Here is a 24,543-nt window from a genome sequence, read left to right as displayed (position 1 = left end):
AGTTCGTTTTTCCCATGAAAGCTCATTGCAGGGCAGTCTTCTCTCCCCCCCCCCCCCCTCCCAAACATGAATTTATGCGGGCAAACTACAAATTTAGGTTTCGAAAACAGAAAAATGGCACTGACTTTTGAGACATCAGTTATCAAAATAAAATCGCAGTTGCTCGCAATTTCGCTACATCTATCAATTATTTTTCTTTCATACAGTGCTGGTACACCCTTTAAATCAACAAAAAAAACAAAAAAACAACTTCACTTAAATATTTAGGCCATTGTAGCATGGCGACATCATAAATAAAACAGGCTGACTAAAATAGAGATATTAAGCCTGTTTTTCATACGCTCTTGTTTTACTCGTAAATACGTCACGCTATTTCGTACCTGATTTTAACATGAAAACTGACAGATGTACATTAGTCCATACACAGTAGGCCAATACACTGTATATTACAAATGGCAAGCTAACTTCTAATTATGCTTCCTTGTTAACATTCTGGCGAGCTAACTTCTTATTATGCTACATGTTTCATTGAATTACAAACAACGACCAATTTTGTAACACCTTCAGTTGTTGATTGAACGAATCACATCTTTTCGACTGCCTTTTTAAAGACCTATTAAATAAATATCTTTCTAGAAATATTGCTGGAGAAAAATAACTTCGTCTTAGGTATAATTCTGTCATCGTCCAAAATACTTGGAAACTCGATAATGCCTATATTACTGCGAATGATATAAAATATTGCAGCGTTTTAGTATCAAATTTTGGATGTAACCTGGACACAAGTGTGACAAATACACAAGTGAATTTGGAAGGAGGGTAGCAGATATAAATAACAGCCAAACTGACTCAAGCGGGGTGTATGGTGTCCTTCGCTTCTCTTTCACTGGGATTGCATTTAATTTACAAAGGGTCAGTATTAAAAGACATTTGTTTGGCAATATACAGTACGTCGGATGATAGGTTCATGATATTATTTCACCTTCGGAATTAATTCAGTATATACTCAAGCTTATAATCCTTTAAAGGAGTCATTTAACTAAAAAATAAATAGGTATTTTGACATAACTTGTGACGACAAAAGCTGTTTGGTCAACCAGACTAAAAATTCAGTTAATTTGTCTAATTATTTTGCTATACATACTTTGACACATTTTCATATTATTTCCAGACATAAACTAACATCTTATTCTTATTGCTAACACAATTCACTCAAAACCATTTATTTTGCTTCAAATATTATTCACTATTGCCTTCAATTCAAATAAAATTAGCTGCTTCTTGTTATCAATTAACATTTTTTGCTATACATTTGAATCGTAACATTAATATTTTTTAATTTTATGACAATTTTGAATAGCTAGGCGGCGCGAACTTTCTTCGAAGAAATTTAAGAATGTACAGAGGTAAACAACTGACCAGCGTGATAACAGTCACTTTCCAATAAAACGCACCAGATGTGAAGAATATTTCATCTAAAGAAAACAAAATTTAATTCTTTATTTCTATAGCAACGCAATAATCAAACTGAAATTAATGGTTTGTTACAGGCACTGAAACTAGGCGATAGCCTGGTGTTTATTTCAATTGCTTTTAACTTTTACAAGCATTTTTCTGCTTGAACACGCTAAATTTCCAGCTGAATTGAAAAACCTCGAAACAATAGATTCTCCAAAGCCTAAACGTAGCTGACATTTACTTCGAGGGGAATGGGGTTGGCATGTGACAGGTTATAACCATGCCTACTTCCATAATTTGTTCTGCTTTGCTTATATCGTACCGTTCAATTGAAGCAAAATATAAAAGAAAACAAATTAATTTTATAAGGGTGTATTTTGGGATGCTGAAGTGTTAGACTTAGGGTAAGTTTGCCACATCTACTGCATAATTATGAACTGGAAATACATTTTGAATCTCTTCAGTAAAATACAATGGCCTATTGCCCTTGAATCCTAAAAACTTAATAATGTGTTCTGTAATAGATAGAAGCGGGCTTAACATATGCAGACAAGATGTTCCTTTATCACGCCGAAATTTTCAACACTATGACAGTGACACCCCCTCGCTGAAAATAAAACATGATTTCCAAAATTCATTTGAACAAAAGACGCGTAAAAAGTGACGAAAGTTTGACTACTTACCGAAATATTTTCGTAAAACGACCACTGATGCAATGTAGACTGCGAGGGAGCATACTTCAGCAACAGCCATAAGCCAATGCCAGGTTCGTATCGTCAAGGCAACCATTAAGAGCTCAGTTAAAATGAGAGACGTGAAGGAAATTGATACGATGTGAATGAAGTCATCTTCAAACAATAGAAGTGCGCCAAAAATTATAATGCCACCTGTAACAGAAACCCATTGTCAGCTTATCAGTGCCACAGGTACAAGCTAAATACTTTGGTCCGGGAGCACTTGTAGTAGGTTTGCACAGGGGTGTGTGCAGATCCACCCATAGACCAAGAGATTCCCAGACCAGACTTGCATAGCCACAGCGCATAATAAATCAAAATATGTTTATAGCATAATAAACAGCTAACCATTCCCCCAAACAAGTTTTTAAAGGTAAAAATATAGCCATTCACAGATTTTGACTGAGAAATTTGGACCCATTCTTATAACTTATTCCCCTCAAAAACCCATCCAAATTGGCATATGAGAGAGTTGGCCCTGGAATTTTTGGCACTGATTCATTGATATGCCACATTGTAACCTAGAACGTAACATAAATGACAATATATTTCCTTCACTCGCAAACTATTATAAGGCGACAAAAAATTGATGCAATCAATCACGCGATGTATTTGCTACAGATATCATTTTTTAAAAAAATTAGAAAGCATAAAAGTAAACATTTTTCAATTTTGGAGATAAATATTTGAGATAAAGCTAATTTTTTTATCTAGAATACATGCAAAGACAGAATTTTGATGCTGATATTGGAGACATATCCCATGACTGTACATACTTGACAATGATGACTTATAAAATTGTTTAAGGATAAGAAGTAAAGCTGCTCGCAATACCTTGATATATACTGATTAGCAACCATAAGAAGAACGTCTTGTACGATAAAATCCGACCCTGAAATAAAAAAATTCTTTCTTAAGGCACACACAGTTTTTCTGAGTTAAATAAATATGAAGTTGAATTAAAAACCTAAAATTCATTTGGCAAAGAATTTGACAACCAGTGAAAGCAAAACTGAATATTTCAGAGAGACTTGATAATCATGAAAAACAAAAAAAATAATCAAATTTTCATAGAGGATAATCTTTCAGCTCAGACAGGACCGTGCTAGCTAGAACCCTGATTGTAAATTAGGGGAAAAATCAAAATGTTAATTTAAAAATAAACGTTCCATAAAAAAGAACGATTTGGAATAGGTTTTGGAAATGACATGTAGAAATCGTAGATTTGTGAGGCTGTTCTTGAGTGAACAATTAGTTTCAAGTGAATGAGTTAGTGAAAAATGATTCTGATACAGAAGAATAAGGTTATAAGCGTGATGTTACCTTGACAAGATCTTTATACAGCTCTGGGTATCGCATTGCTATTTCGTCACTGACGTCTTCATCGAGAACAAGCGAAAATACAGGCCCCATTGTGTACACTGTTGCGTAGCTAAAATAAGAAAATTCAATATTAGAGGAGATATCTGACTTGTATTTTAAAGACAGAACCCCTTGAGCAAGCCTGGCTTTACTTGAATCTTAAGCCACACCAAAGGCAAACATTATTCATAAAATATATTGAAAGATGATTGTTTGCCAGGGAAATTTCAAAAGCAGCTCCTATTATAATCATGGTGATTCTGAAAACTCGCGATTCCTTAAGCAAAATTTAACACTCTTAACCCAGACCAGCATTTTAATGAAAGCAAATCAAAGGAGAAAAGGCAACAATCTCAAACCTATTACAGTTATCAGGCCTATGAAGTCAGATTAAAAATACCAAAAAAGAAGGCTAAAGATTCAAGACACGATGCTGGCAAAAATAATCCGTTGATTTGTTCATTATGTTTGTTTAGAAGCTTGGGAAAAGGTTTATTGTACTTAAACTTACCCAACCATAAGAAATCCTTGATAAAGTGAAACAGAGATGAAGAAAAATGTCAAAGAGAACACGGCCTGAAATGCAAAGGGTAAACAATGTAAACACGAAGGTAAACAATTATTCCATATTATTGAATAAATTCCATTACCATAAAGAAAGTATCAATTGAAGTAGAAAGTGACAAGATTAAAAAATTTCTTACATTAAAAGCTTATATTTGCAATCGTGAATATAACAGAAAATACAAACATATTTTTCAAAGCATTTAAGAGCTCTTTCGACGTTTTGAACTGATTATAAGCCGTGCGACTTTTTAAATACAATTTAAAGATTAAAAAATGCTTTAGAAGCATAAAGAAATTAGCAAGAGTTGCGTTGGGTAGATTTAAATGAGAATCAATGCTTCGAATCAAACAAGAAGATAGATTTACCTGCATAACTGAAATGATCAGCCCTCTGTGGATGACAAATTGGCTGAGAGATGCAGATCGTTTGTAGCTGAGTACAAAAAGAGAGAAAACGATGTCAAGATAATTGACTAATTAGTTGTCGAGAGATGCATATAAGGTACAAACAACACTTGCAGAAATGGGCCATTATTTTGGAAACATCCTTGCTAAAGTCAAACTAAGAGCAATTGTCTCTGTATCTAAATGCCAATGGCATTTTAACTACACTAGTCTGCTATCTACATTGACCTAAGATTATTTGCAAAAAAGGTCCTTGGGGTCAAGTTACTATAATCAGACTCAGAGATGCTCATTTTAGTGGAAAAATGAGATATTGCGGCAAACTGCGGCATAAAAATAATCTTTATCAAATCAGAATGACAAAAACAAACGTATTCAAACTGCAAGTTAAAATTACTTTACAAATTACCATTTAGGCGTTGCTAAGTAAATTGATACAATTCAAACTTCATCAACGATTGAATATAAAAGTAAAGGTTAGATGGCATCTTCACAGTGAAATGCTAATATCTTACCTATTTCTACCATGCCATATCAGGAGTCTGCCCACGTGACTAAACTGCGTGACAGAAAAATCTGCTGCAAGGGAGGCTTGCTTCCCTTCCTAGAAAAAATGCCAGTGATATTACGTGGATAGCGAGCTTGAATTTCACAAAAAATGGCACATGAAGATGGCATCACATTTTCTAATCCATATACAAGCACTGCTTGTGCAACATGAGCCATAATCTATTCTGTGGTCATAATCAAACATGATAGTGCACCACCCTTGGTGGTTTGAGAAATTACAATACATTACAACCAAGGTTCTAAAATCTAGGCGAACTGTATTAGGCAAAATGGTATCAGGCTCTTCAGAAAATAAATGATGTCTTGGAGAGTCTATAATGCTGTACAGTATGGCGAAATCCCAGTATCACAGCTATAATTAAACAACAGAAACGTAAAACGTAAAAAAACGGGGGGGGGGGGCAAAAGTAGTCCCTGACATCCCCTAAAAAACATACTTGGAAAGAATATGAAAGGAAAAGCATTAATACAGATCCAAAAAATTTCACTTATAAGCTTTAGCAGAAAGCAAAACGGTTCTATGAATAAATGAATAATTTTTTAAAAGGGGATCTTACTTTGCCAACAATACCAATGCCAGCATCAGCCATTTGTATCATACTGACGTCATTTCCGCCATCCCCTATTGCGCATGTGCGCTTCCCAGTATGAATCTTCAGGAGCCTGACAATCTCGGCCTTTTGGGTTGGTGTGCAACGACATACAACCACGGCGGGACACAGAACTGCTAACTCCATAAATTCATGTTCGTAGTGCCTGAGAACAACCTGAACAAAAAACGATGTCTTGTTGAATAAGTGGTATCAACAAATAATACGAGACAGGGGGTCTTCTAAATGGGGTACGGGGGCGCTGTACCCCCTAACACTTTGTTCGTTGGTATAAAAGAAAATTTCACCGAGCAAAAGAAGATTTTTTTTCTCATCCTGTAACCTTTTTGCAATAATTGTAACGTTTTGACATTTCTGTAAGAGTTGAACTTTCAAAGTATGTCACTAAAGTATGAATTTTTGAATAGAAACGCATAAAAGCAGCATATAAGAGTATTTATCTTATGACCACACCATTGAAGAGAGAGACACACCCTTTTTGTCGGCAAAAAGGCATTAATGTACAATGCCTGCCAAAAGTACTTGGAACACCCACCAATTAACGCTGCATTTGATATCTTCCATTCCTTTCATGAAAAAAAATTGCTACTTCCGCCCCCTTCCCCCTCAAACAATGTTGATGATTTAGAGAAATATCATAAAAGAAGCGCAAAAGAAAGTGCTTCCTAAAATCCTAACCCGTTTGATAGTAAACCAACATTGTTCCGTGGGGGAGAGGGGGATGATTGGTTTTGACCTTGGAAATTGATGTCAGTGTTCCAAGACTTTTGGCAGGCATTGTACCTCTCTGAAAATCTTTTATGACTTCGCCCCTGAGAGAGACCATATAATCTTTTTTGAAATAAGAAGACACTTTTCAATAATACCGAAACTCGATTTGCCAAAAAATACGAACAACATACGAACTTGCCCAGCATAAGGCAAACAATTATAAAACACACGGTGCTTTGGAAAAGTAATATACTATTAAGATAACATAGCTGAATTTATCAGTTGATCGGCCGTGCTACTACAAAGGTGTTTCAAACCTGTTATTTATTGGCCTTGGGAAAAATCGATAGTAGGCAATTATAGAAAAATCAACATGAAATAAGAACACATCTCTTGAGATCCATACTCCACAAAATTAGAGCATCAAGCCTTGGTCAAAGTTATCTTGTCCGATAAAAACGAGGGTAGTCTGTAAAGCAGATGCCTATTGCATATTTACCGGGAAGACATCCATAAGGAAATTGATGGGGTGGAAATTGATTGATGGGCCGAGCGCTCTTGTTATTGGCAATGCAAAAAGGGACCAATTGTACTTCCTACTACACCCCTTTTTTAAAAGAAACATACAACTTTCTACGTGAATGGAATGCACAAATTTTCTACAAAAGTTTCTACCTTGAAATCTCGGTGTTTTACTTTAGAGGTATTTTTGTGATATCATTTTCTTCAAAGAACTAAACCGCTTATAAAATATTATACCCTGCCGGCAAAGCAATGCTAGAAACTTACTTCAAGTGAATCTCCTTTGATAACTAGCGCATGATCGCCTTTTCTTCGGAATGAGTTTAGTTCCAGATGAGCTTCTGACCTGTTAGTTACCTGCAAAAGATACCATACCGTAAATTCTCGAATAAGCCCCCCTCGAATAAGCCCCCATTTGAGGGAAGCATAATTGCAGAATAATATCTTATTTCAAGAAAGCCCCCACAGGGCAATAGCTATTGGATTACTTACTTCCTTTCAGTGGAGACCAAAAAGCAAAAAAAGCGACTTAACTTTGAAATAAGCCCCCCTCCCCCTCGAATAAGCCCCACCAAAAAATTATTTTTGCAAATAAGCCCCCCGGAGCTTATTCGAGGATTTTCGGTAATTTATTAAGATAAAATAATCTTGCCGGTCAATACAACGGCCGGTTAGCTCAGTCGGTAGAGCGTGGTGCTAATAACGCTAAGGTCGTGGGTTCGAGACCCACACTGGCCAGTTCTTTTCCTTCCAAAAAACATTCTTCATGGACTTTTCCCTAAAGTTTTATTTTTTTACTTTTCTCTAAAACATCCGAATTAGCTTCACCACCCGCCTTTAACGCTACCCAAAGTGGGCATCAACAAAAGAGGTCTACTTTTGTCTTTAGACTACATGGATGTTTGTAATCTCACCAAAAAAATAAATTCATTTATTTCAATGCTTGATCAATTTTGAAAAATTCGCTCCCTATTCTGTAGTTGTTCCTGTTTCTACCTCAGTTCAGTTGTATAACAAATAAGCTAGAATTCTAGAATCGGGACACTTATCTCGATAGCTTAGCTCACATATGGAGTTTTCTTTAGGTGTTTTGAAATAAAAAGTGACCGTATTTTTCAAGTCACATTAAATACAAGTAGATGAATCAAATTTGAGAGCAATTTGAGAGCATGCACATTATAATAACTTTCTTTCTTAAACTAAATCTTTGGTTGAACCAAACAAGAAAGTTCTTCTCGCAACTTTTGAAAGAAAGCTGAATAGAATTCAGCGATGATCTACACTCTTTTTTTTATAAGAACAATTTTATAAGAACACGAGCCTCAAAATTGGTCAAAAGTTAAGAACAAATTAAGAACAATCTGAGGCTGAGCTTGGGTGCTTTTTCGGTCAATATTCAAACTTTTCCGCAAATGAAGGTTGTCTCACTCACTTTGTTGGCAAACGAGGCCTGAACACCTCCTTAGAGCAAAAAAGCTAGCACTCGCATTGCTTACACCCTATTAGATTAAGAACAAATTAAGAACAATCCTGCCTCAGATTTTCGAAAAAATTAAGAACAGTCAGCCTGAACTTAAATTTACTGGTTCTTATAAAAAAAGAGTGTATTTGAAGATGGCTTCAGACGCCTAAATTCTATCCTACAAGCGATGCATACGATGAACAAACTGCCAGGAGTGACCAAAAATATCAAACTGGTTTTATATCTAAAAATTCGGCTCGTAAGGCAAAATTCACACAAAAAACCGCCGCACACATGAGGCTACCCTGGGTACCAATAGTGAGTCTGGTACCCAGGGTAACATGAGGCAAATGGCTGAGCTAAATGTTACTCGTGCCATTTAGCTCAGCTAAAATCTATCGTGTGTGCCTAGGATAAATCTTTAGTTTGCTCATACCTTCTCTTCCAACTGGCAGGCATTAGATGCCTGTGTTAATCATATCATGCACACAAATGCAATAGAAACATTGGTATGATACAACTTCCACGCAATACTCACTGCTTTGAAGGGGTATATGCTCTGTGTTTTGGAAACCAGTCTAGAGCTTTGTGCAATACATGTAGCGGTTTCCATCTTGTCGCCAGTCAGCATCCAAATCTGCGGAGAGTAAGATTCATCGAAAATTCAATCTAAAACACATCAAAGAAATAAGGCGAGTGGTTTTCAATGGAGGGGCGTGAAATTCGGAAAATCGTCCGCTGAAACGATCTTGGCCGATGGCAGCCAGTGATTCAAGACTAGGGGAATATGTCGTTTCAATATTTTTAGGTTAATGACTGTTGACTCGAAAAAGATCGTCTACAATAAGACATTAATTGAGGATTTTCGCTCCTACGCTTCATATCATTGTCCCTTGTAAGCAAAAGACGTCGTGCCAATTAAGTTAATTCACAACTTTAGCTTTGTCAATGAAACTTTATAACTCTACACTATTCAATTTAAATGTAAGAAAAACATTTGATTTTTCAGAAATGAATCGATTTTTGTGAAGTTCAAATAAGAGAGGATTGTTTTAACAAATTCAGAGGACAGTTTCCAGGAGAATCAACCTTCTGTAAATTGGCTTAATCAATGACCAAACATAATTATTAGGAACACCAGATTACCTCTAATTAAAAGACAAGTTATATAAAGAAATCTCCACCAGAAAGATGACAAACAATCCTACCTTAATGGCTGCATTTCTCAAAAGCTCTAGGGTCGGCCTAACATCAACCTGCAGCTTGTCTTCCACTCCAGTAAGACACAGAAGCTCCATGTCATATTCAAGGCTTTCCTGAACTGCAAGTACCTAAAATCATAAAAAAATAAGTTATCGCCATGTGTTTATTCTTGTTTATTTTCAAGTACAGTCAGACAACCGAAAGGTAACACAAATACTCTCATATTGAACTATATCGGATACTAAGATACTCTTTTACTGTGTTGTCTCATGCGTTTGAGCTCCAACTTGTTGTCACTAACCAAAAAAACAAATTTTTATCGCATTTTGAAGGCACTTACTTTTTCCGAATATATAAGGTAATTCAGCATCTGATGAAGAGTGCCAAAGGAAATGGTATATCTTTTAAACGAGTGAATTTTATCAAAACCAACAGATATGGAAAATGTAGCATCATTAATGACCGAAGAAAAACACAAACACTTAAATAAACAACCTAACGAGCAGAAGGACAATAAAAAGTAAACCAGGAATACTTCTTCTACCTTTGCATTTCTGTCTTCCATGGCCAGTTTAGCTTGCGTATAACGATACTAGAAAAAGAAAAAAGTTTCAATTATACTAAAACCATCAATAGATGAAAAAAATTATCAATTTCGATTTGTAAATTGGGGAAGGGAGGAAGAAAAAACAACTGACCTCAAAATCATCATACTGGTCTTGAGTGAGAACTTTCTTAGAGACGACTAAAGTTCTGAGTCCTTCTCTTGCCATATTGCCACACTGGAACAGAAGTGAATCACTCAAAAACAAATTCTTTAATTAGTAAGATCAAATTGCTCAATCAGGGCACTTTTCCAAATGACACAGTTGTCATCCAAGGGTTACCAGTGATTGCTTTCTATGTTACCATGGTACAGCTGTTATCATAGTACCCTCACCAGCAACACGATAAGACTATGACTTTGCCCCCCTCCCCAGCCCTATTGCTCCTCTCCCCAGCCCTATAGACTTTCTATTAGGTCTCCTTAAACAACAGGCTGTTGTCCTTTGCTTTATATAAAGACTTGTTCCCCAGCTAATTTCCTTTCGAAAAGCCTATACTTTCCCAGTAAGTTAGATTGCCTGTACCAAACCTTAAAGCAGCTAAAAAGAAACTCGTCGAGAGACATTAAAAACTTTAATTGTTAGATTCGGAGCAGCAAACACCATGGACCACTAAAGAAAACTGGTCTCACATGACAACCGAGTGAGCAAGAAAGAAAGCAGAAAAGATCGTTATTGTACCTCCTCTTCCAGCCAGTCGTTGTATTGAACGCGGCTGTTCATCACCGTATCAGCGCCTTTCATGTAGAAAATTATCTCTCCAGTTTTTTCCTCCTAAAATTGTAAATAAAGGGTCTCCAAGAGAGAACAATGGAACCGATATCTCACAGTCATTTTTAAGAAATTCCATTAATAATATATATATTTGTTTCTTCACTTATTAAGTTTAAAGGGTGTTTATATAAACATATTCTCTAAAAACTGAAGCTGAATTTTTCCATATATCTTATTCTTTCTCTACATCCCGTTACCTTGCCTCTACTAATACTATGTAAATTACCGTGCTCTAAAAAATATTTTTAAATTCTAAAATAAGCTTCCTAAGTTTAGATTCTAATTTCGATAATCGAAATAATTATTTCGCAGCAATGCAATCTTATAAGAAAAAAATCTGCCACTGCCTTAATGTAGAATGCATTTTTGTGCGATGCAATGTTTTTCCCCAATATTTTTTGCGAAGTACTATCTGAAAATAATCACTTTTTTCAAAGGCATAGAACTAGAAAGCATATTACAAACAAATGGTGTCCTTACCCTTAAAATGATGCCCATTCTTTTTGTTTCTGATGTGAAAGGAAATGTCTGAAGAATTATGAAATTGTGAACTTGTCCTGAAGGAACTTTGATTTTCATTGAAGTCAAATCGCGACTGATTAATGTCACACTAACGCTTTCACTCCATAGCACGAGGGCAACCTGAATAAAGACAGAAAATCTTGGTTTCGATAAAAGAAAATTCTATTAAGACCAAATATATCAGCATAGGTTATGACAATCATTATAATAATGATTAGTATTTGCAATAAATAAGATGATAAAACAACACTCGTTATTTGCTATTTAAAATATGTCGTGGCTATTCTATAAATTTGTGAGAAGGAAGAAGCGCAGGATAGGCTGTCCGCCGGATTCTGTGAATCCTACAATGAGTATAATAGAAATACGAAGATAAAATTCAAAAACAAAGCAGAACGGCGATGAGAATTCAATGTAATAAGATAAATTTTCAAGATATATCAAATTAAGTGAATACTAATATTTCGCCTCGGCATACAGGCCGTCATCAGAGTAAATGAAACGAACGAGTCTATTCTATAGATGTTGTATCATGACTTGTCAAGGAACCAATAGAACGCGTCATTCTTCCCCTTACGTCTCTACCGACATGCACCTGGTCTTCAATGTCTGTTTTCCTTCAGCTAAAATTATTATTGGTAAATTATGCAATGAAATATTGTTAGTTATGCGAACCTCGTCTGGACTGGCTGCTTGGTAACTAACTGTTCCAGCATCGCCTTTGGTCGCCATTTCAATGTCATCACCATTGGCAACCGCTGCATTTTCCTCCATCTCATCAACAACAGGCGTTACGTTGTGACACAAAGAAAGCGCCTTCACAGCCTCCTGTACTCTAGTCACGACATTTCTGCGAATCTAAAATTTTTAGTTCGAAATCATCAGAGGTTTTGCGATCCCTTGGGAATAAAGTTGTCAAATATCAATTACTCATGGGAATAAGATAATTTGCATTGGTTCCTGCGACATAGAGCTCATGGGATTTTCGGAGACGGCTGAGAATTCCCTCGGTGCTATTAAATCTTTCGGTACTATTCTTTAAACAATAATTTTTTCTTATTGTTTAATTGTTGACACGTTTCGAAAGAATTTGAAATTTTCCCATGTCAGAATGAAAATAAAATTTTCTGAAACCGGTAAAGTTTTTTCATAAATATTATTACAAAATAGAACAACGAACTTAACAATGCAAAGTTCTTTAAATTCAATAGAAACTTAATGATGAAGGTTTGTAAAATTAAAGGATTGGTGAAAGATATGGAAATAAGAAGAGCTTTGTAAAATGTTGCATTCTTAATACATAGCTATCAGGCTCAAAATTCAGAAATTCTTTACCTTGGTGCCCGACTTTTTCGCTGATGGAGTTTCACTGGATTGGTCATACATTGACCGCAAATAAGATCGAACTTCGTCCATTGAATCTGATCCGAACGACACTGTTCCTAAGTGAAGTCGCTTGAAGACCTACACAAGATAAAATGGAAAATGAGAGAAGAAACAAAAAATAGGTAACATTTGTTTTAGGAAAAGGAAGCATGTCTGAATGCAGTGACGAAGAATTTGGTAATTTCATACGTAGGTATCCACTGTATTTAAAAACGAATTGAGCAAAATAAAATTCATATTCTCAAAATGAACAGATTTGAACAGGGCTAATTAAGAAAACATTATAAATATAAAAATCACAATATATAAACAGTATTAAAAAGCACAGTTGCAAAATATTGGTTAGAAAATCTTTCTTTAGATCGGTGGTAAACACATACCACAGTTGAGTGACATATATAAACTTACCATTTCGTTCTGGGTTAATGTGCCTGTTTTGTCCGAAAGCAAGTAATTGATCCTGCCAAGTTCCTCGGGTATGGTACTGCTTCGCACCACTGTTCCTGGGATTTTGTCATCCCGGCCTATCATCCAGGAGTATACCAGCTTGGCCATGTCCAAATTCACACGCAAACTGCAAGGAAGAGAAAGATTGTCAAAATATGCGATGATGCAAAGAAAATTGCCTCCTTGCTGATGGATTTCAAAACAAAACATTTAAATATTGAAAACAACTCTATAGTCCTACTATCTTTAGGACTATTTTCAGAGAATGGTATTTTGAATATTTTGCAAATGTTAAGGTATTAAGATATCATAGTTATTTTACTCGATGCGGTTACACTGGATCTGGATATCAGGGAGAGCATATTACTTGGTGGTGGGGTGGAGGGGAGCTAAAAAATTTGAGAGCTTCAATTGCTGAAAATCACGAGCAAGATAGTTCATTGTAAGTTTTTAAGGACATTTTTGGAATTATTGGGAATAATTAAACCCTTGATTTCCCCTTGCCCGTTTTTGCAGTCCCTGCATGTTGAATCCATATGCTTTGCAAAAACAACTTAATAACATAACACATGTGGACAGTTTAAAATGTACCAAATTTCAAAAATTTTTCCCAAATTTTCAAAATGAAAGATAGAAGCTACAGCAGCATATAGTACTGGCAAAATGTGACAAGAGAGACGCTCTTTAGTACTTCAACAAACGTTAATATTCAAAGATGTTACGTAAAAATGAAAACAAATAAAAAATTCGAATGTTACCAACCTGATGGGAATGATGTAAGAGAACAGAAGAACGAATCTGAAGAAGTATCTCCACCACGGACCAGTGAAACCCTAAACGAGAAAGGTAATGACATGTAGCATGAGACGAACAAACTCTACGATAGCCCCCCCCCCCTCTCCTACATTTCCTTCATTTGAAAATAAGCTAAAAAATGTTTTCACAAGAAAATTTTTACTGAAATATAATTTTAAAATGATTTGGAAAGCGGAAACAGAGCATACTTAAGTAGACTTTGTCCGACACTCTTTTAGAGCATAAACATTGAAAGAAATAAAAATCAAAACACCTTTTCGATAATTCTTATCCGATGTTTCATACTCTGAGGAGTTTCAGTAAGCTTTATTTGCTCTTTGTCATGAACTCATAAAAGTTGTTACTTTTATCATTGCTACGAAAATCTATGCAAATGGTCGTCAGAACACACGGGTTGGAGGTGATTTCAGCTCGAAGAACTAGTCACCGTGTACGTGAGAAGCCGGGCAACACAATAACAGTTCGCTAATTTCAGCCAACAACTAAGCTAAATGTCTTGTTGAAGCTAGCAATGTTATGTTGAATCGTGCTTCGCAGTAAATCAACAAAGAATAGTTAACTAGAAAATAGGTCATCACAGATCATATTTAAAAATATTAGGTGTGGGAAAACAAACCTTTAGGCCCATGATTGCGAGAGAAAGTGCAATTGTTAGAATGAAGAGCAGCTTTGTGAAATTGTTGATTTCAATATCGGTAAGACCAAACTGAAAGGAACAACAAAAGACAATGTTACAATATGCAAAGATAAAAGATACACAGGAAAATAATGCAAAATTCCAGCCATATGGGGGCAATGTCATCAACAGAAGCTAAAAAAGGGAAGTCAACAGAAATGAGTGGGATGGGGAACACCTTGTGTTATCTATTTGGGTGGCATCAAGTACAGAATCCTCAAAATTCAAAGCGTTTGTTATTGGTTCAAAAAAATGTTTCGCCGAATTACCATATGCTAGTTCAGAAAAATCAAACAATTTGCTGCGATAATCCTAGACAACTCAGAAAGTTGCCTTTCATGGCATTTTTTTACAATTTGATTGGTCAGAACTTTGGGGTGTGCCTTACGTATCAATCAATCAAAGATTTGAAACTCATGCCAGGCAACTCTTTTTTAGTCCTGTATCATATAAATGAGCGTATGCTGAAACTTTTACCTGGCTTCAATTGCAAATGAACTTTGCAAATAAATCAAAAGAGCTACTGTTTTATGGGTTAAAATTTGGTTAAAAATTGAATAAACATAAAAAACCAGATTACTTTAGATTCTGGGGTGGATGTATTCATGACACTTCTAGTCTCGCGTCCAGTGTAGATGACAACACCAAGGGCGGTACCTATGACAAAAAATAAACTGGTTATTTAGAATATAATGGTTATAGGAAATGGTTATTTAGAATATAACACACACCAACAATTGCTTTGTGTAAGAAAAATTCTGATTTGAGACGAATCTTAACATTCGCTTAAATTCTGGGAGACAGATGATTTGAAATCAAGATTCATCTTGATTAAATTTTGTCAGTGGAAGGGAACATGCGTATCTCTAATCGACAGACAAACCTGAAGCCACGACTGTATTGCTCCAAAGTGTGTTTTCGACACTTAAAGAAACTTCAGATCTGTCTCCATCTCTCTATGAACAAATTATACAAAAATACATTAAAAAGAAGCAAAATTTAATGGAATAAGCGAAAAGAGCATCAGAGAAGAACGTGCTTCATGATATTATTTAATCATTCTTGGGCTCCCAAAAGAAAATAATTGACAGAAGTGGGCTGATGAATATGATTTAAAAAGAGTAATTTTAATATTAAGCGGTACCGATTCAAAAACGGCTATGGAGAAAGCAAACATTTTGAAACATACTAAAGCTTTCCGTCTGACATTCTTCAGATATAAAACATCAGAAATTCTTGGCTAGGAAATGTGCTCGCATTTCTGATTGTCCTATTTCGATCCACAACTGGGTATATATATTTCCTAGCGTAGGGTTTCAATCAATATTCTGACGTTTTATACTCTGAAGAGTGTCAGACAAAAAGCTTTAGTACTATGTTTCAAAATGTCTGCTATTTACATGGCCAATTTTAATACAGTTGTTCCTAAGCCATTCGAGATCAACTGGAATAGTCAATAACGGGTAGCTTCCTTCGAATAAATAACAAAGCTTTTCTGTCAGTTGAGATGAGGATTCAAAGAGCAAAATATACTTTAGTTATAACTTACAAATAATTTTTAGGAGATGAGGAAAGGAAAACAATGAAGAGAGAGGATGCAAGGAAGAACAAAATTTTGACATTTCTTCTGATCATTACAATTATAGAAACAGGCTGAAGATTGTTTTTTTTAATTTTGTTTTGCAGGAAGATTCAAGAGTTCATGCTCCATGGGATGTTTGAAAACAAAAGGTTTTTTCAGACGGACAGAATTAGTTAATTACCCTCGAATAGGTTCCAATGAAATTGTGAATATCCTTGTCAGGTTTGCCAGCATAAATATAAGAGCTTATACGAAGCAAATCCTGAAAGTAAAATCAATATATATGAGTGCAATAGAACTTATGTTAAAACTAGTGAAGTGAAACCAAATAAAATGTGACATTTGATTAGCTGAGAGGTGCCATTTCAACTGCCAGATCTGTTGACGCAATTATCACAATAAAATGTAAAACGCGGTTTCTTTGAATTCATTGCTAGCTTTGAAGTTTTTTTCTCAACGGCAATTTAATATTAATGAACTGGAATAAATCATTATTCAAAAACTACCCTGTTTCAAAAACTAAAAATTTCCTAAAGCAAACAATCGCTTCAGATTTCCATAAAATTGAAAAGAATTGTTTGATTTAAAGCGGTCTGTAAACTCAACCATTGGCCATTATGGACAATGCAGCTTGAAGGACCTAACGTCGTTTCTGATTGGCTAGTTATTCATCAATCTTAACGAAAGCGCAAATATTACTCCAAAAAAACAGAATTGAGCACAAAAGCTGTTTACAGAAGAAGGGCATAAAAACCTCAAAATAGACAAAAAAGCAAGGCAATTTATTTGAGATTCGATAAAAAAGACAAATTGACTACTACAGCAACTGTAAAGGTGGTATTTTCTGTCATGTGGCTAAAGGCAAATAAAATTGAAAATTACACAGTTTTAATTCAATACAGACGTACATTGTCTTCCTGAAGTGTCTGGCATGCACCGACCGCTATGCGCAGTTTCCAGTCTGTTTCCCCATCAAGTTGATCGGTTCTAATGAAACACGTGCCTGAGATAAAAAAACAAAACCCTAATAAAATGAGTTATCCAAGTGTCAAGGCTAGCATGAATGGAAAAGGCATTGACCTAAAAGTTTGTAGCAAAGATAATGTACACTTCTCAAAACAGAGTATTAAATAATGATATCATTAAAAATCTATTTTTAGAAGTTTTGAATATTGACCAGACCATGAAACATCTCTAAAGAAGAAAGTTGCAAATTGATGACGCAAGTAAAACAATCGAGTTTCTCTAACTATTTGTGTTGTCCTTAGTTGATTCATATGTTTTAAAACGAAGACCAAATTACAGTTATTTGATGGAGAAAAAGCCTAAGCTCATTTGGCCATACTTCAGCCAATTTGCAAAACATGTAACTAATTTTGTGCATTTACAGTAATTTCATTAGCCAAAATTGAAAATTCTAAAAATGTTTTTTAAGGTGTTACAACCATAATATTGGTTTCTCTTATATCGTCAGAAAATTCAGTCATGTGCAAAGGTTTAAGACCAGGAAAAAGATTAAGAAGAAACGCAATTTCTTCCATAAAACACTGTATATATCGATGAATTGATACTGCATTAAATATTATCATCATATGTATATACTTTGAAGATATCTTTGATACACATCGTAAAAAAAACATTACTTTACTTTAAAATTCCCGTGAAGTGTATTAGAATGGCTTTTTAAACAAGATATGTTATTTTGATGTTAACCTAGAAAAACGGGAAAACATGGCACGTGGTCTTAAACTTTTGCACACCACTGTATTTTCAATTCTTGTTAAACAAGGTTCGTTTCTATTGGGCCTTTCATTAGTTAGTTTTACGAATTGATAAAATACAATCTATGTGTTGTCAGAAGTGCTTGTTAGGATGATCAGAAACTTCAGAAGCATTGGTGTGAATCCTTCTTCTTGCACAACTAACTTTCAGTGAGAAAAATTACATCACCCCGTAATTTAGATAATACAAATCACAGTTGTGCTCTAATTTTGTGAAAGGGCACTCCCTGATAAGCATAGATTTATAAAGTTCTATTACGTACTTTCATATATTGGATGGAAACAAATGAGTAATAAAATATGAATGCAAAAAAATTGTTTGAACAAAAAGCAAAAAATATTTTAAATTACCTGACTTGTCTGTTGTCCTAAGAAACACCATGTCTGCAGGGACCCGCTGGTCCTGAAGAAAAGTGGCTTGATTAATTTAATTGAAGAAACAAGATTCTTTTACATTCATCTATTCACAAATAAGCTTGAAAATGCCTCCCAACAAACTGGTCATTGTCTGAATTAAATGATATGAACAAGAGTTTAGAATAACTAAACGTTCCATGTGTGAATGAGTTCACGCAGCATTGTCAATGGACTCTTCAAATATTGATGGCTGCCTGGTTATTTATCATAAAATGGTATTTTGAGCTATCATTATAAAAAGATTGGTTCTAGATGATTTCATTTTGCATTAATTTAAAATAGAATGGTCTAACTAAATACTGACCATCTGGGGAATGTTGCAAACCAAAACCTATTTTGACTGAGGGTTGAAATTCGCAGAAACCTTAGAAAATACTTTAAACTTAGGTAAACAGGATGAGTACAAACCTTTTCAACATAAATTAAATCACCAATTCCAATATCAGAACTAGGAACACTAACAGTCCCTGAAACAGAAAATATGCAAGATGCACAAAGATTGAGATAATCCTAGATAGCAGTGCAAGAAGCAAGTAACAAGAAACATTATATTTTAGTACAGAACACTTTTACTTTGTATAAACATGTAAATTGGTAACAAATGAAATTAATGTATCTTGCAAAATAACTCAAAATATCACAAACCTATATAAACGGGGGCCTCAAAAATTATAAATAATTGATATAGTTGTTCAAAATTGTATAGAAGTTGGCTTTTCCCTTATCAACTGCAACATAGCAACATCTTAGAATATTGATACTTCAACCATACATTTTTTCTTGATGCTCCTGAATGAGCCCTTCCAAAGTTTCTCAAATACATTCAAATTTTTAGCAACTGTCTTTAAAATCTACAAACAATTATAAACGAACCCTTTGAAGTGAGCTTGTGATATTTCTGTGAGTTTGCTTCCCTGTCTCTCAGAAACCTCTTAAAATCATCGAATCCCTCTCGAGCCATTGTAACTGCTATCACAAAACCCTGAAATAAGTTATCAAATATTTCACTTGACAATATGTCAAGGAAAACAGCAATCTAAGAAAGGAAAACTACAATCTGTTGATGCATTGCCACTGGGTCCAAATGAAGTCTTGAAATTTTTGACAATGTCTGACATACTATGGGATGTTGAGCTCATTTTGGTGACTCTTTCATTGTGTATCATTTGGAATGTGTGTTTCTCATCATTCAAAAATCAAAGATTAACCCTTAGGTCAAAGTAAATGAATGAAAAACCATAAACCATGCTGTCTGTTGTCCCTTTAAAGAAAGAGCTCTTTAGTATCATGTCTTAATTAATTTCAATTAATTCACTGTTGAAACAAAGTTTATATGTTCTATAATCATTTTTTATAAATTTGTTTCAACTCAAATTCAACACACAGAGTAACAAGCAATTGTGTCTGTTTTATAAGCTCATATTGTATACTATATTATATATAATCTACAAGCTTCGTCTACAAACCATTGACCACAGGAAGAAATTGCTTGGACAAATTATATGCAACAAGATATCTTGATATCAACATGTGTCTGATTCTAGAGGAGTTGCTGTCTGTAAGATTGTCTAGCCAGCTTAGCAGCAGTCTCACAGTAATAAAAATTGTTTCTTAGGCTTTGAAACAAAGCCAAAAAAACTCTTGGATTCTTAGAAGGATCATCAAAGCTATATAGAATAAATAGGAGAATTATCTATTAAAATTTAATGAGAATTTTAAAAAACTGTGGTTTGTCTTACTAGTGGACCCCAATAGGTATATAAGTATCCAATCTTTAATGCAGGGATGAACTGGGACAGAGCAACAACCAAGAAATACATATTCAAAAATACTTTGAACTGGTTTATAAGCACCTGAAAAAATACAAAATACACAATTTTAGCAAATCGTTTTTGAAAGATCATTAACAAAAAAAAATGAGAAGAAAAATTCTTACTCAAAAACTCTTAATCTGAAATTTAATTAACATCTAAAAGTCTATCTCTAGATAAACAGAAAGATATATATATATATATGAAATCTTTATTAGAATAAGCCAACTCACCAATGGGATGAATGAAAATATACTGTATTTTTGATTTCTCACAACATTTTTTGGAAATTTTTTAGCATTCTAAAAAAGAAAGTTATAAATTATCCAAAATCAAAATTATTGGTCATCAAAAATGCAGTAATATAAAAACATTCAATATATATAGAGAAACTTTAAATTAAGCCTTTTTGCATCATTGAAATATACGAAATTGGCAGACAAAGAATGCTACATGAATGCCATTTTGGGAAGTATCCAGTGGTGCTAAGAAACAAATTAGATTTTTGCAAATGACACTGATCCATTTTGTTAAGGTGTTTCTTCACTTACAAATGTCTCAATTGAACATAACCTTTGGCTGGTAGAGATTGTCACGGACATAGCTAGAAGAGGTTTGTGAGTGTGAACCCCTACATCAGCACCCTCCACCAGTTAAAGGCATTTGACATGCATAAGTACAGCAAATCCAAAAATAACTTAAGCCAATTTGATCAGAGCATGTGCACAAGAAAGGTGTTGAGAACGGCTCACATGAAACCACTGATCAATCAGGAGAGCCCTAGCCCATTTTGGGTCAAATGCATATTCTTAGAAAAAGCCCCAAAAATATACAATAAAGAAAATGCCTGAAAACTCTGCTCTCTTTAAATCTCACATACCTGCCTCCCAACAAAGACTTTTCGGGGTTGGTAATCTGGTATTCTCCCAAACGTTTTAGCAGCAGATTCACAAAACCTACAAATTAAAATATTGTGTTATAAAAAAATCATATAATGCTTCATAAAGAGCCAACATTCTAGAGGTTACCCAAACAAAAATGTTTCCAGATCATACTGAGTTTGATAATGTGCACATGTTTGCTTTTTAACCCTCTCTCCCATGACTGTGTTGGTTTGTACATGTTTGTGCACTACTTATTTTGTCTGTGCACTATGGTATTTTTGATATAGTCTTTTCAATATGTCTTTGAAAAAAGCCCCCCTCCCCCCTCCCTCCTCTACTACCCCTCATGATTTCTCCATAGTAATGGTGTAGCAGGTTTCAGCCTTACACTGCTTGGTCAACTACTAGAAAAAGCCAATGGTTATAGAATATGCTGACACTGTTTTCAAACGTGTCTCCCAAAATCATAACATGCTTGTCAAATTCCAACGTAACTAGCACATTATCATATATGGTAGGGTTGCACATTACATCTAACTCTTCCATAGCAGAATCAAGCAGAATATTTTCAAAGATATTTTATGTTTGTGAATATTTTTAATGGGCTATATACTTGCCTATAACAACAATCTTTCCAGCCACAACAAAGATACCACCAACATTGGCTGCAAAACCCATTTCCTTTTCTCCTGTTCTTGTCATTTCCGTTGGATCCATAGCTTTGCCTGTTTCCTTCAGAAAGATAATCTTCATCATCGAAATTCCCGTTTGGGGGTATTAAAGGTGCATCAGCATCACTCATTTCTATATAATTAGCGCTCTCACGATCTGTTCCTGGGCTGTGAGGTACGTTCTCAGATGTCGGCGTCCTAACACTAAAACGAAACTTTGAAGTATTTTCACTCGCTGCACTCCCTGGAAATTGCGGCAACTTGATATAGCCTTTGCTCATCCCCAGCAGTTGCGGTTCTATCTAATTCTATCCGGCTACTGCTACTGCTTCTGCAGCGAAACTTTCCTTACAAATATTTTTGCCACGATTTCTTCGAATTTTGATTCCCGTATGAAAGGCGCTGGCCGATTCGGTAAATTTAGCACCTAGCAAAACATCATTTTAATCCAGAGCTTCATGGAAACTAACAGATCTGAACAATCAAATCATTCTTATTCGGAAAATGACCAATCCTGAGCTTCAAATATGACAATTATATTTTCTTGTCGCAGAGGTCTGAACAAACTACTGTCGCCATCTTGAATTTGTAGACTCCCCTGTTGCAGATGTCATTCGAGTCTCCTCCGCAGAGTTTTATCAAATTTGACAAAGGAAATCAAACACTCCTTTGCCAAGTCAAGAAATATTGTGCATCAGTTGTTATTTTTCAGCATTCTTTTACTTCCAGGCTTTTGGCTAAGTTCCCAGAAGACAAGAAGATATTCCAAGGAAAGGATTATTAGGAGCGAATACAGAATTCATCCTAAGGGTACAATCTTCATCGAAAGTTGTGCTATTGAAAACTATTAACAGATAATGTGAAGTCCCTCGATATGCAAAGCTTTTGGCATCCATGCTCCCAAATTTCTATTTTTTGTTTTGGGCAGAGATCAAGGCGCCATAAATATATATATGCAAGAAATGAAAAATGTGTTACGAAAATTTATTCTGTGAGACCCCCCCCCCCCCCCCACATTATTGGGTTCAATTTTTAACTTGAAATGTATGAGCCAAGAGTCCAAGACCAAATTACAGAGGTTTGGGAAAGAGCCTTTGTTCATGTGGCCATTTCTCCGCCAATTTGTAATAAATTCATTTGGTATAGCACATTTTGAGATATTCCCAATGTTCTTTCAAGTTATCTTGTCAAAAACGAGAAGTTCTAAAACTAGATTTTGGTAATCACCTAGGAACCCTATTCTCCACATGTGCAGTGTGAACAATACATGTGACTGCTTTGTATTGGAAAATGAAAGATGTGTGGCCAAACTTGAAATTCAGAGGTTAAATTATAGTTGTAAACTCTAGATAAGCTGTATCTTGAATTTCAAGCTAGAGTTGTCTGATTTATGTAGATGTTGTAGCAAGTTATTGATTCGCATGCATGTTCATTGATTCATTCTTTTATCAAGGTTGTACAGAATTGATTCACAAAGTTGGTATTGATAAATTCCTCTTCCTGTACCCAGGGTACCAGAGCCTCTTTCTCCCCATGCATGCCAACACTCCCGCATACTGTGGGGTCTCCCGATACTTTCCCGATATGACGAAGGACTCCGTAACTGGAACCCGGCAGTTTCCAAACCTATCAAAATTTTCTAGGTTTTTACTACTTATTGCTCACAGTAATTTCTTTTATGAAGGGGTTTTCAGTACTGTAAGGAAGATTTTTACTGATTCAAGATACAAATTAGGAAAAGATGTCAAGAGAAGTCATGCTCATTTATGTCATTGTCTTTGAAAACAAGATAGGTATCAGAAACAACCTTTGCTTGTTTGTCCTTGACATCTGGTTTGCTTGTTACCAAAATAAACACTTTTAGACAAGATGAAATAGCTTGCTTTCAATTAGAATAATCAAAAGAACTCATAAAAAACTCAAAGACTGTTACTTACCAAGACCTTGCTTTTCGTAAAAAATAAGCTATCAGTTGGTTACTGAGTTTTGTATTTCTATATTTCAAACATTTTTTGTTTCCTTGCTGACAATGGTGTGGTTTATGATTAATTTATATACAGTATATATACTATAACTCCTCAAATATGCCCCCTCCTTCCTCCCCCTCAAATAGGCTGCCACTATATCAGGAGAGTTTTAAAAATTGCCCGGCTTAAAAAAGTGCTCACTCTTAACTAAGCGCCCACTGTCTCCACCTTAAGAAACATGCCCTAACTCAAAATATTTGCCAAAACAAGTTTCTTCTTTGAATATGCTCGCGACAGACCCACTACCCAAAATTTTGCCAAGAACTTTCCCTCCCCCTTTCATGCAAAGAAGACCCCCTTAAAGCTTTATGAGGCCCTAAGTAATAAGGACGCGATTCCCCAATACGAGGCAAAAAGCTGCTGATAGTCTTCAGAGTCTATCCACGCCCATAACAACCTGAATTTTGACCACGCCCTAAATGAAAAGGTTTTAAATGAAAATGGATCAATTCCAATGAAACATTTCCTACTATTCACTACCAAAAACGTTTTATCCAAGTTAACAAGTGAAGTATAGAAAAATAGAGTCCCTGGTAACC

The 24,543-nt window shown here is 35.1% G+C and overlaps 1 protein-coding gene and 1 non-coding gene across 2 annotated transcripts; one reads left to right on the top strand and one right to left on the bottom strand.

The window, feature by feature from the left end:
- Positions 1-121: 121 nt before the first annotated feature.
- Positions 122-22,597, bottom strand: LOC135690704 (putative phospholipid-transporting ATPase IIA). The gene is made up of 31 exons (XM_065208332.2): positions 21,924-22,597; positions 21,303-21,378; positions 20,656-20,724; positions 20,351-20,464; positions 19,485-19,593; positions 19,020-19,078; positions 18,546-18,597; positions 17,322-17,416; positions 16,595-16,675; positions 15,715-15,787; positions 15,412-15,488; positions 14,772-14,861; positions 14,102-14,172; positions 13,301-13,466; positions 12,842-12,970; positions 12,182-12,364; positions 11,465-11,626; positions 10,892-10,984; positions 10,304-10,387; positions 10,150-10,197; positions 9,611-9,733; positions 8,941-9,039; positions 7,208-7,297; positions 5,654-5,863; positions 5,042-5,130; positions 4,488-4,554; positions 4,066-4,130; positions 3,516-3,624; positions 3,027-3,084; positions 2,142-2,345; positions 122-1,475 (listed from the first exon to the last, which is right to left on the bottom strand). Exons 1-31 carry the CDS (start codon positions 22,256-22,258, stop codon positions 1,342-1,344), a joined length of 3,414 nt encoding a protein of 1,137 aa, XP_065064404.2. The 5' UTR covers positions 22,259-22,597; the 3' UTR covers positions 122-1,341.
- Trnai-aau (transfer RNA isoleucine (anticodon AAU)) lies at positions 7,606-7,678 on the top strand. The gene has a single exon. It is a non-coding gene; the product is annotated as a tRNA-Ile (tRNA).
- Positions 22,598-24,543: the final 1,946 nt, after the last annotated feature.

The sequence above is a fragment of the Rhopilema esculentum genome, chromosome 4 (assembly GCF_057945365.1).
Source record: "Rhopilema esculentum isolate cy_ngs chromosome 4, ASM5794536v1, whole genome shotgun sequence".
Taxonomy (NCBI): Eukaryota; Metazoa; Cnidaria; class Scyphozoa; order Rhizostomeae; family Rhizostomatidae; genus Rhopilema; species Rhopilema esculentum.
Note: the sequence above shows the minus strand (reverse complement) of the source record. Positions and strands in the feature narration are given on the sequence as shown.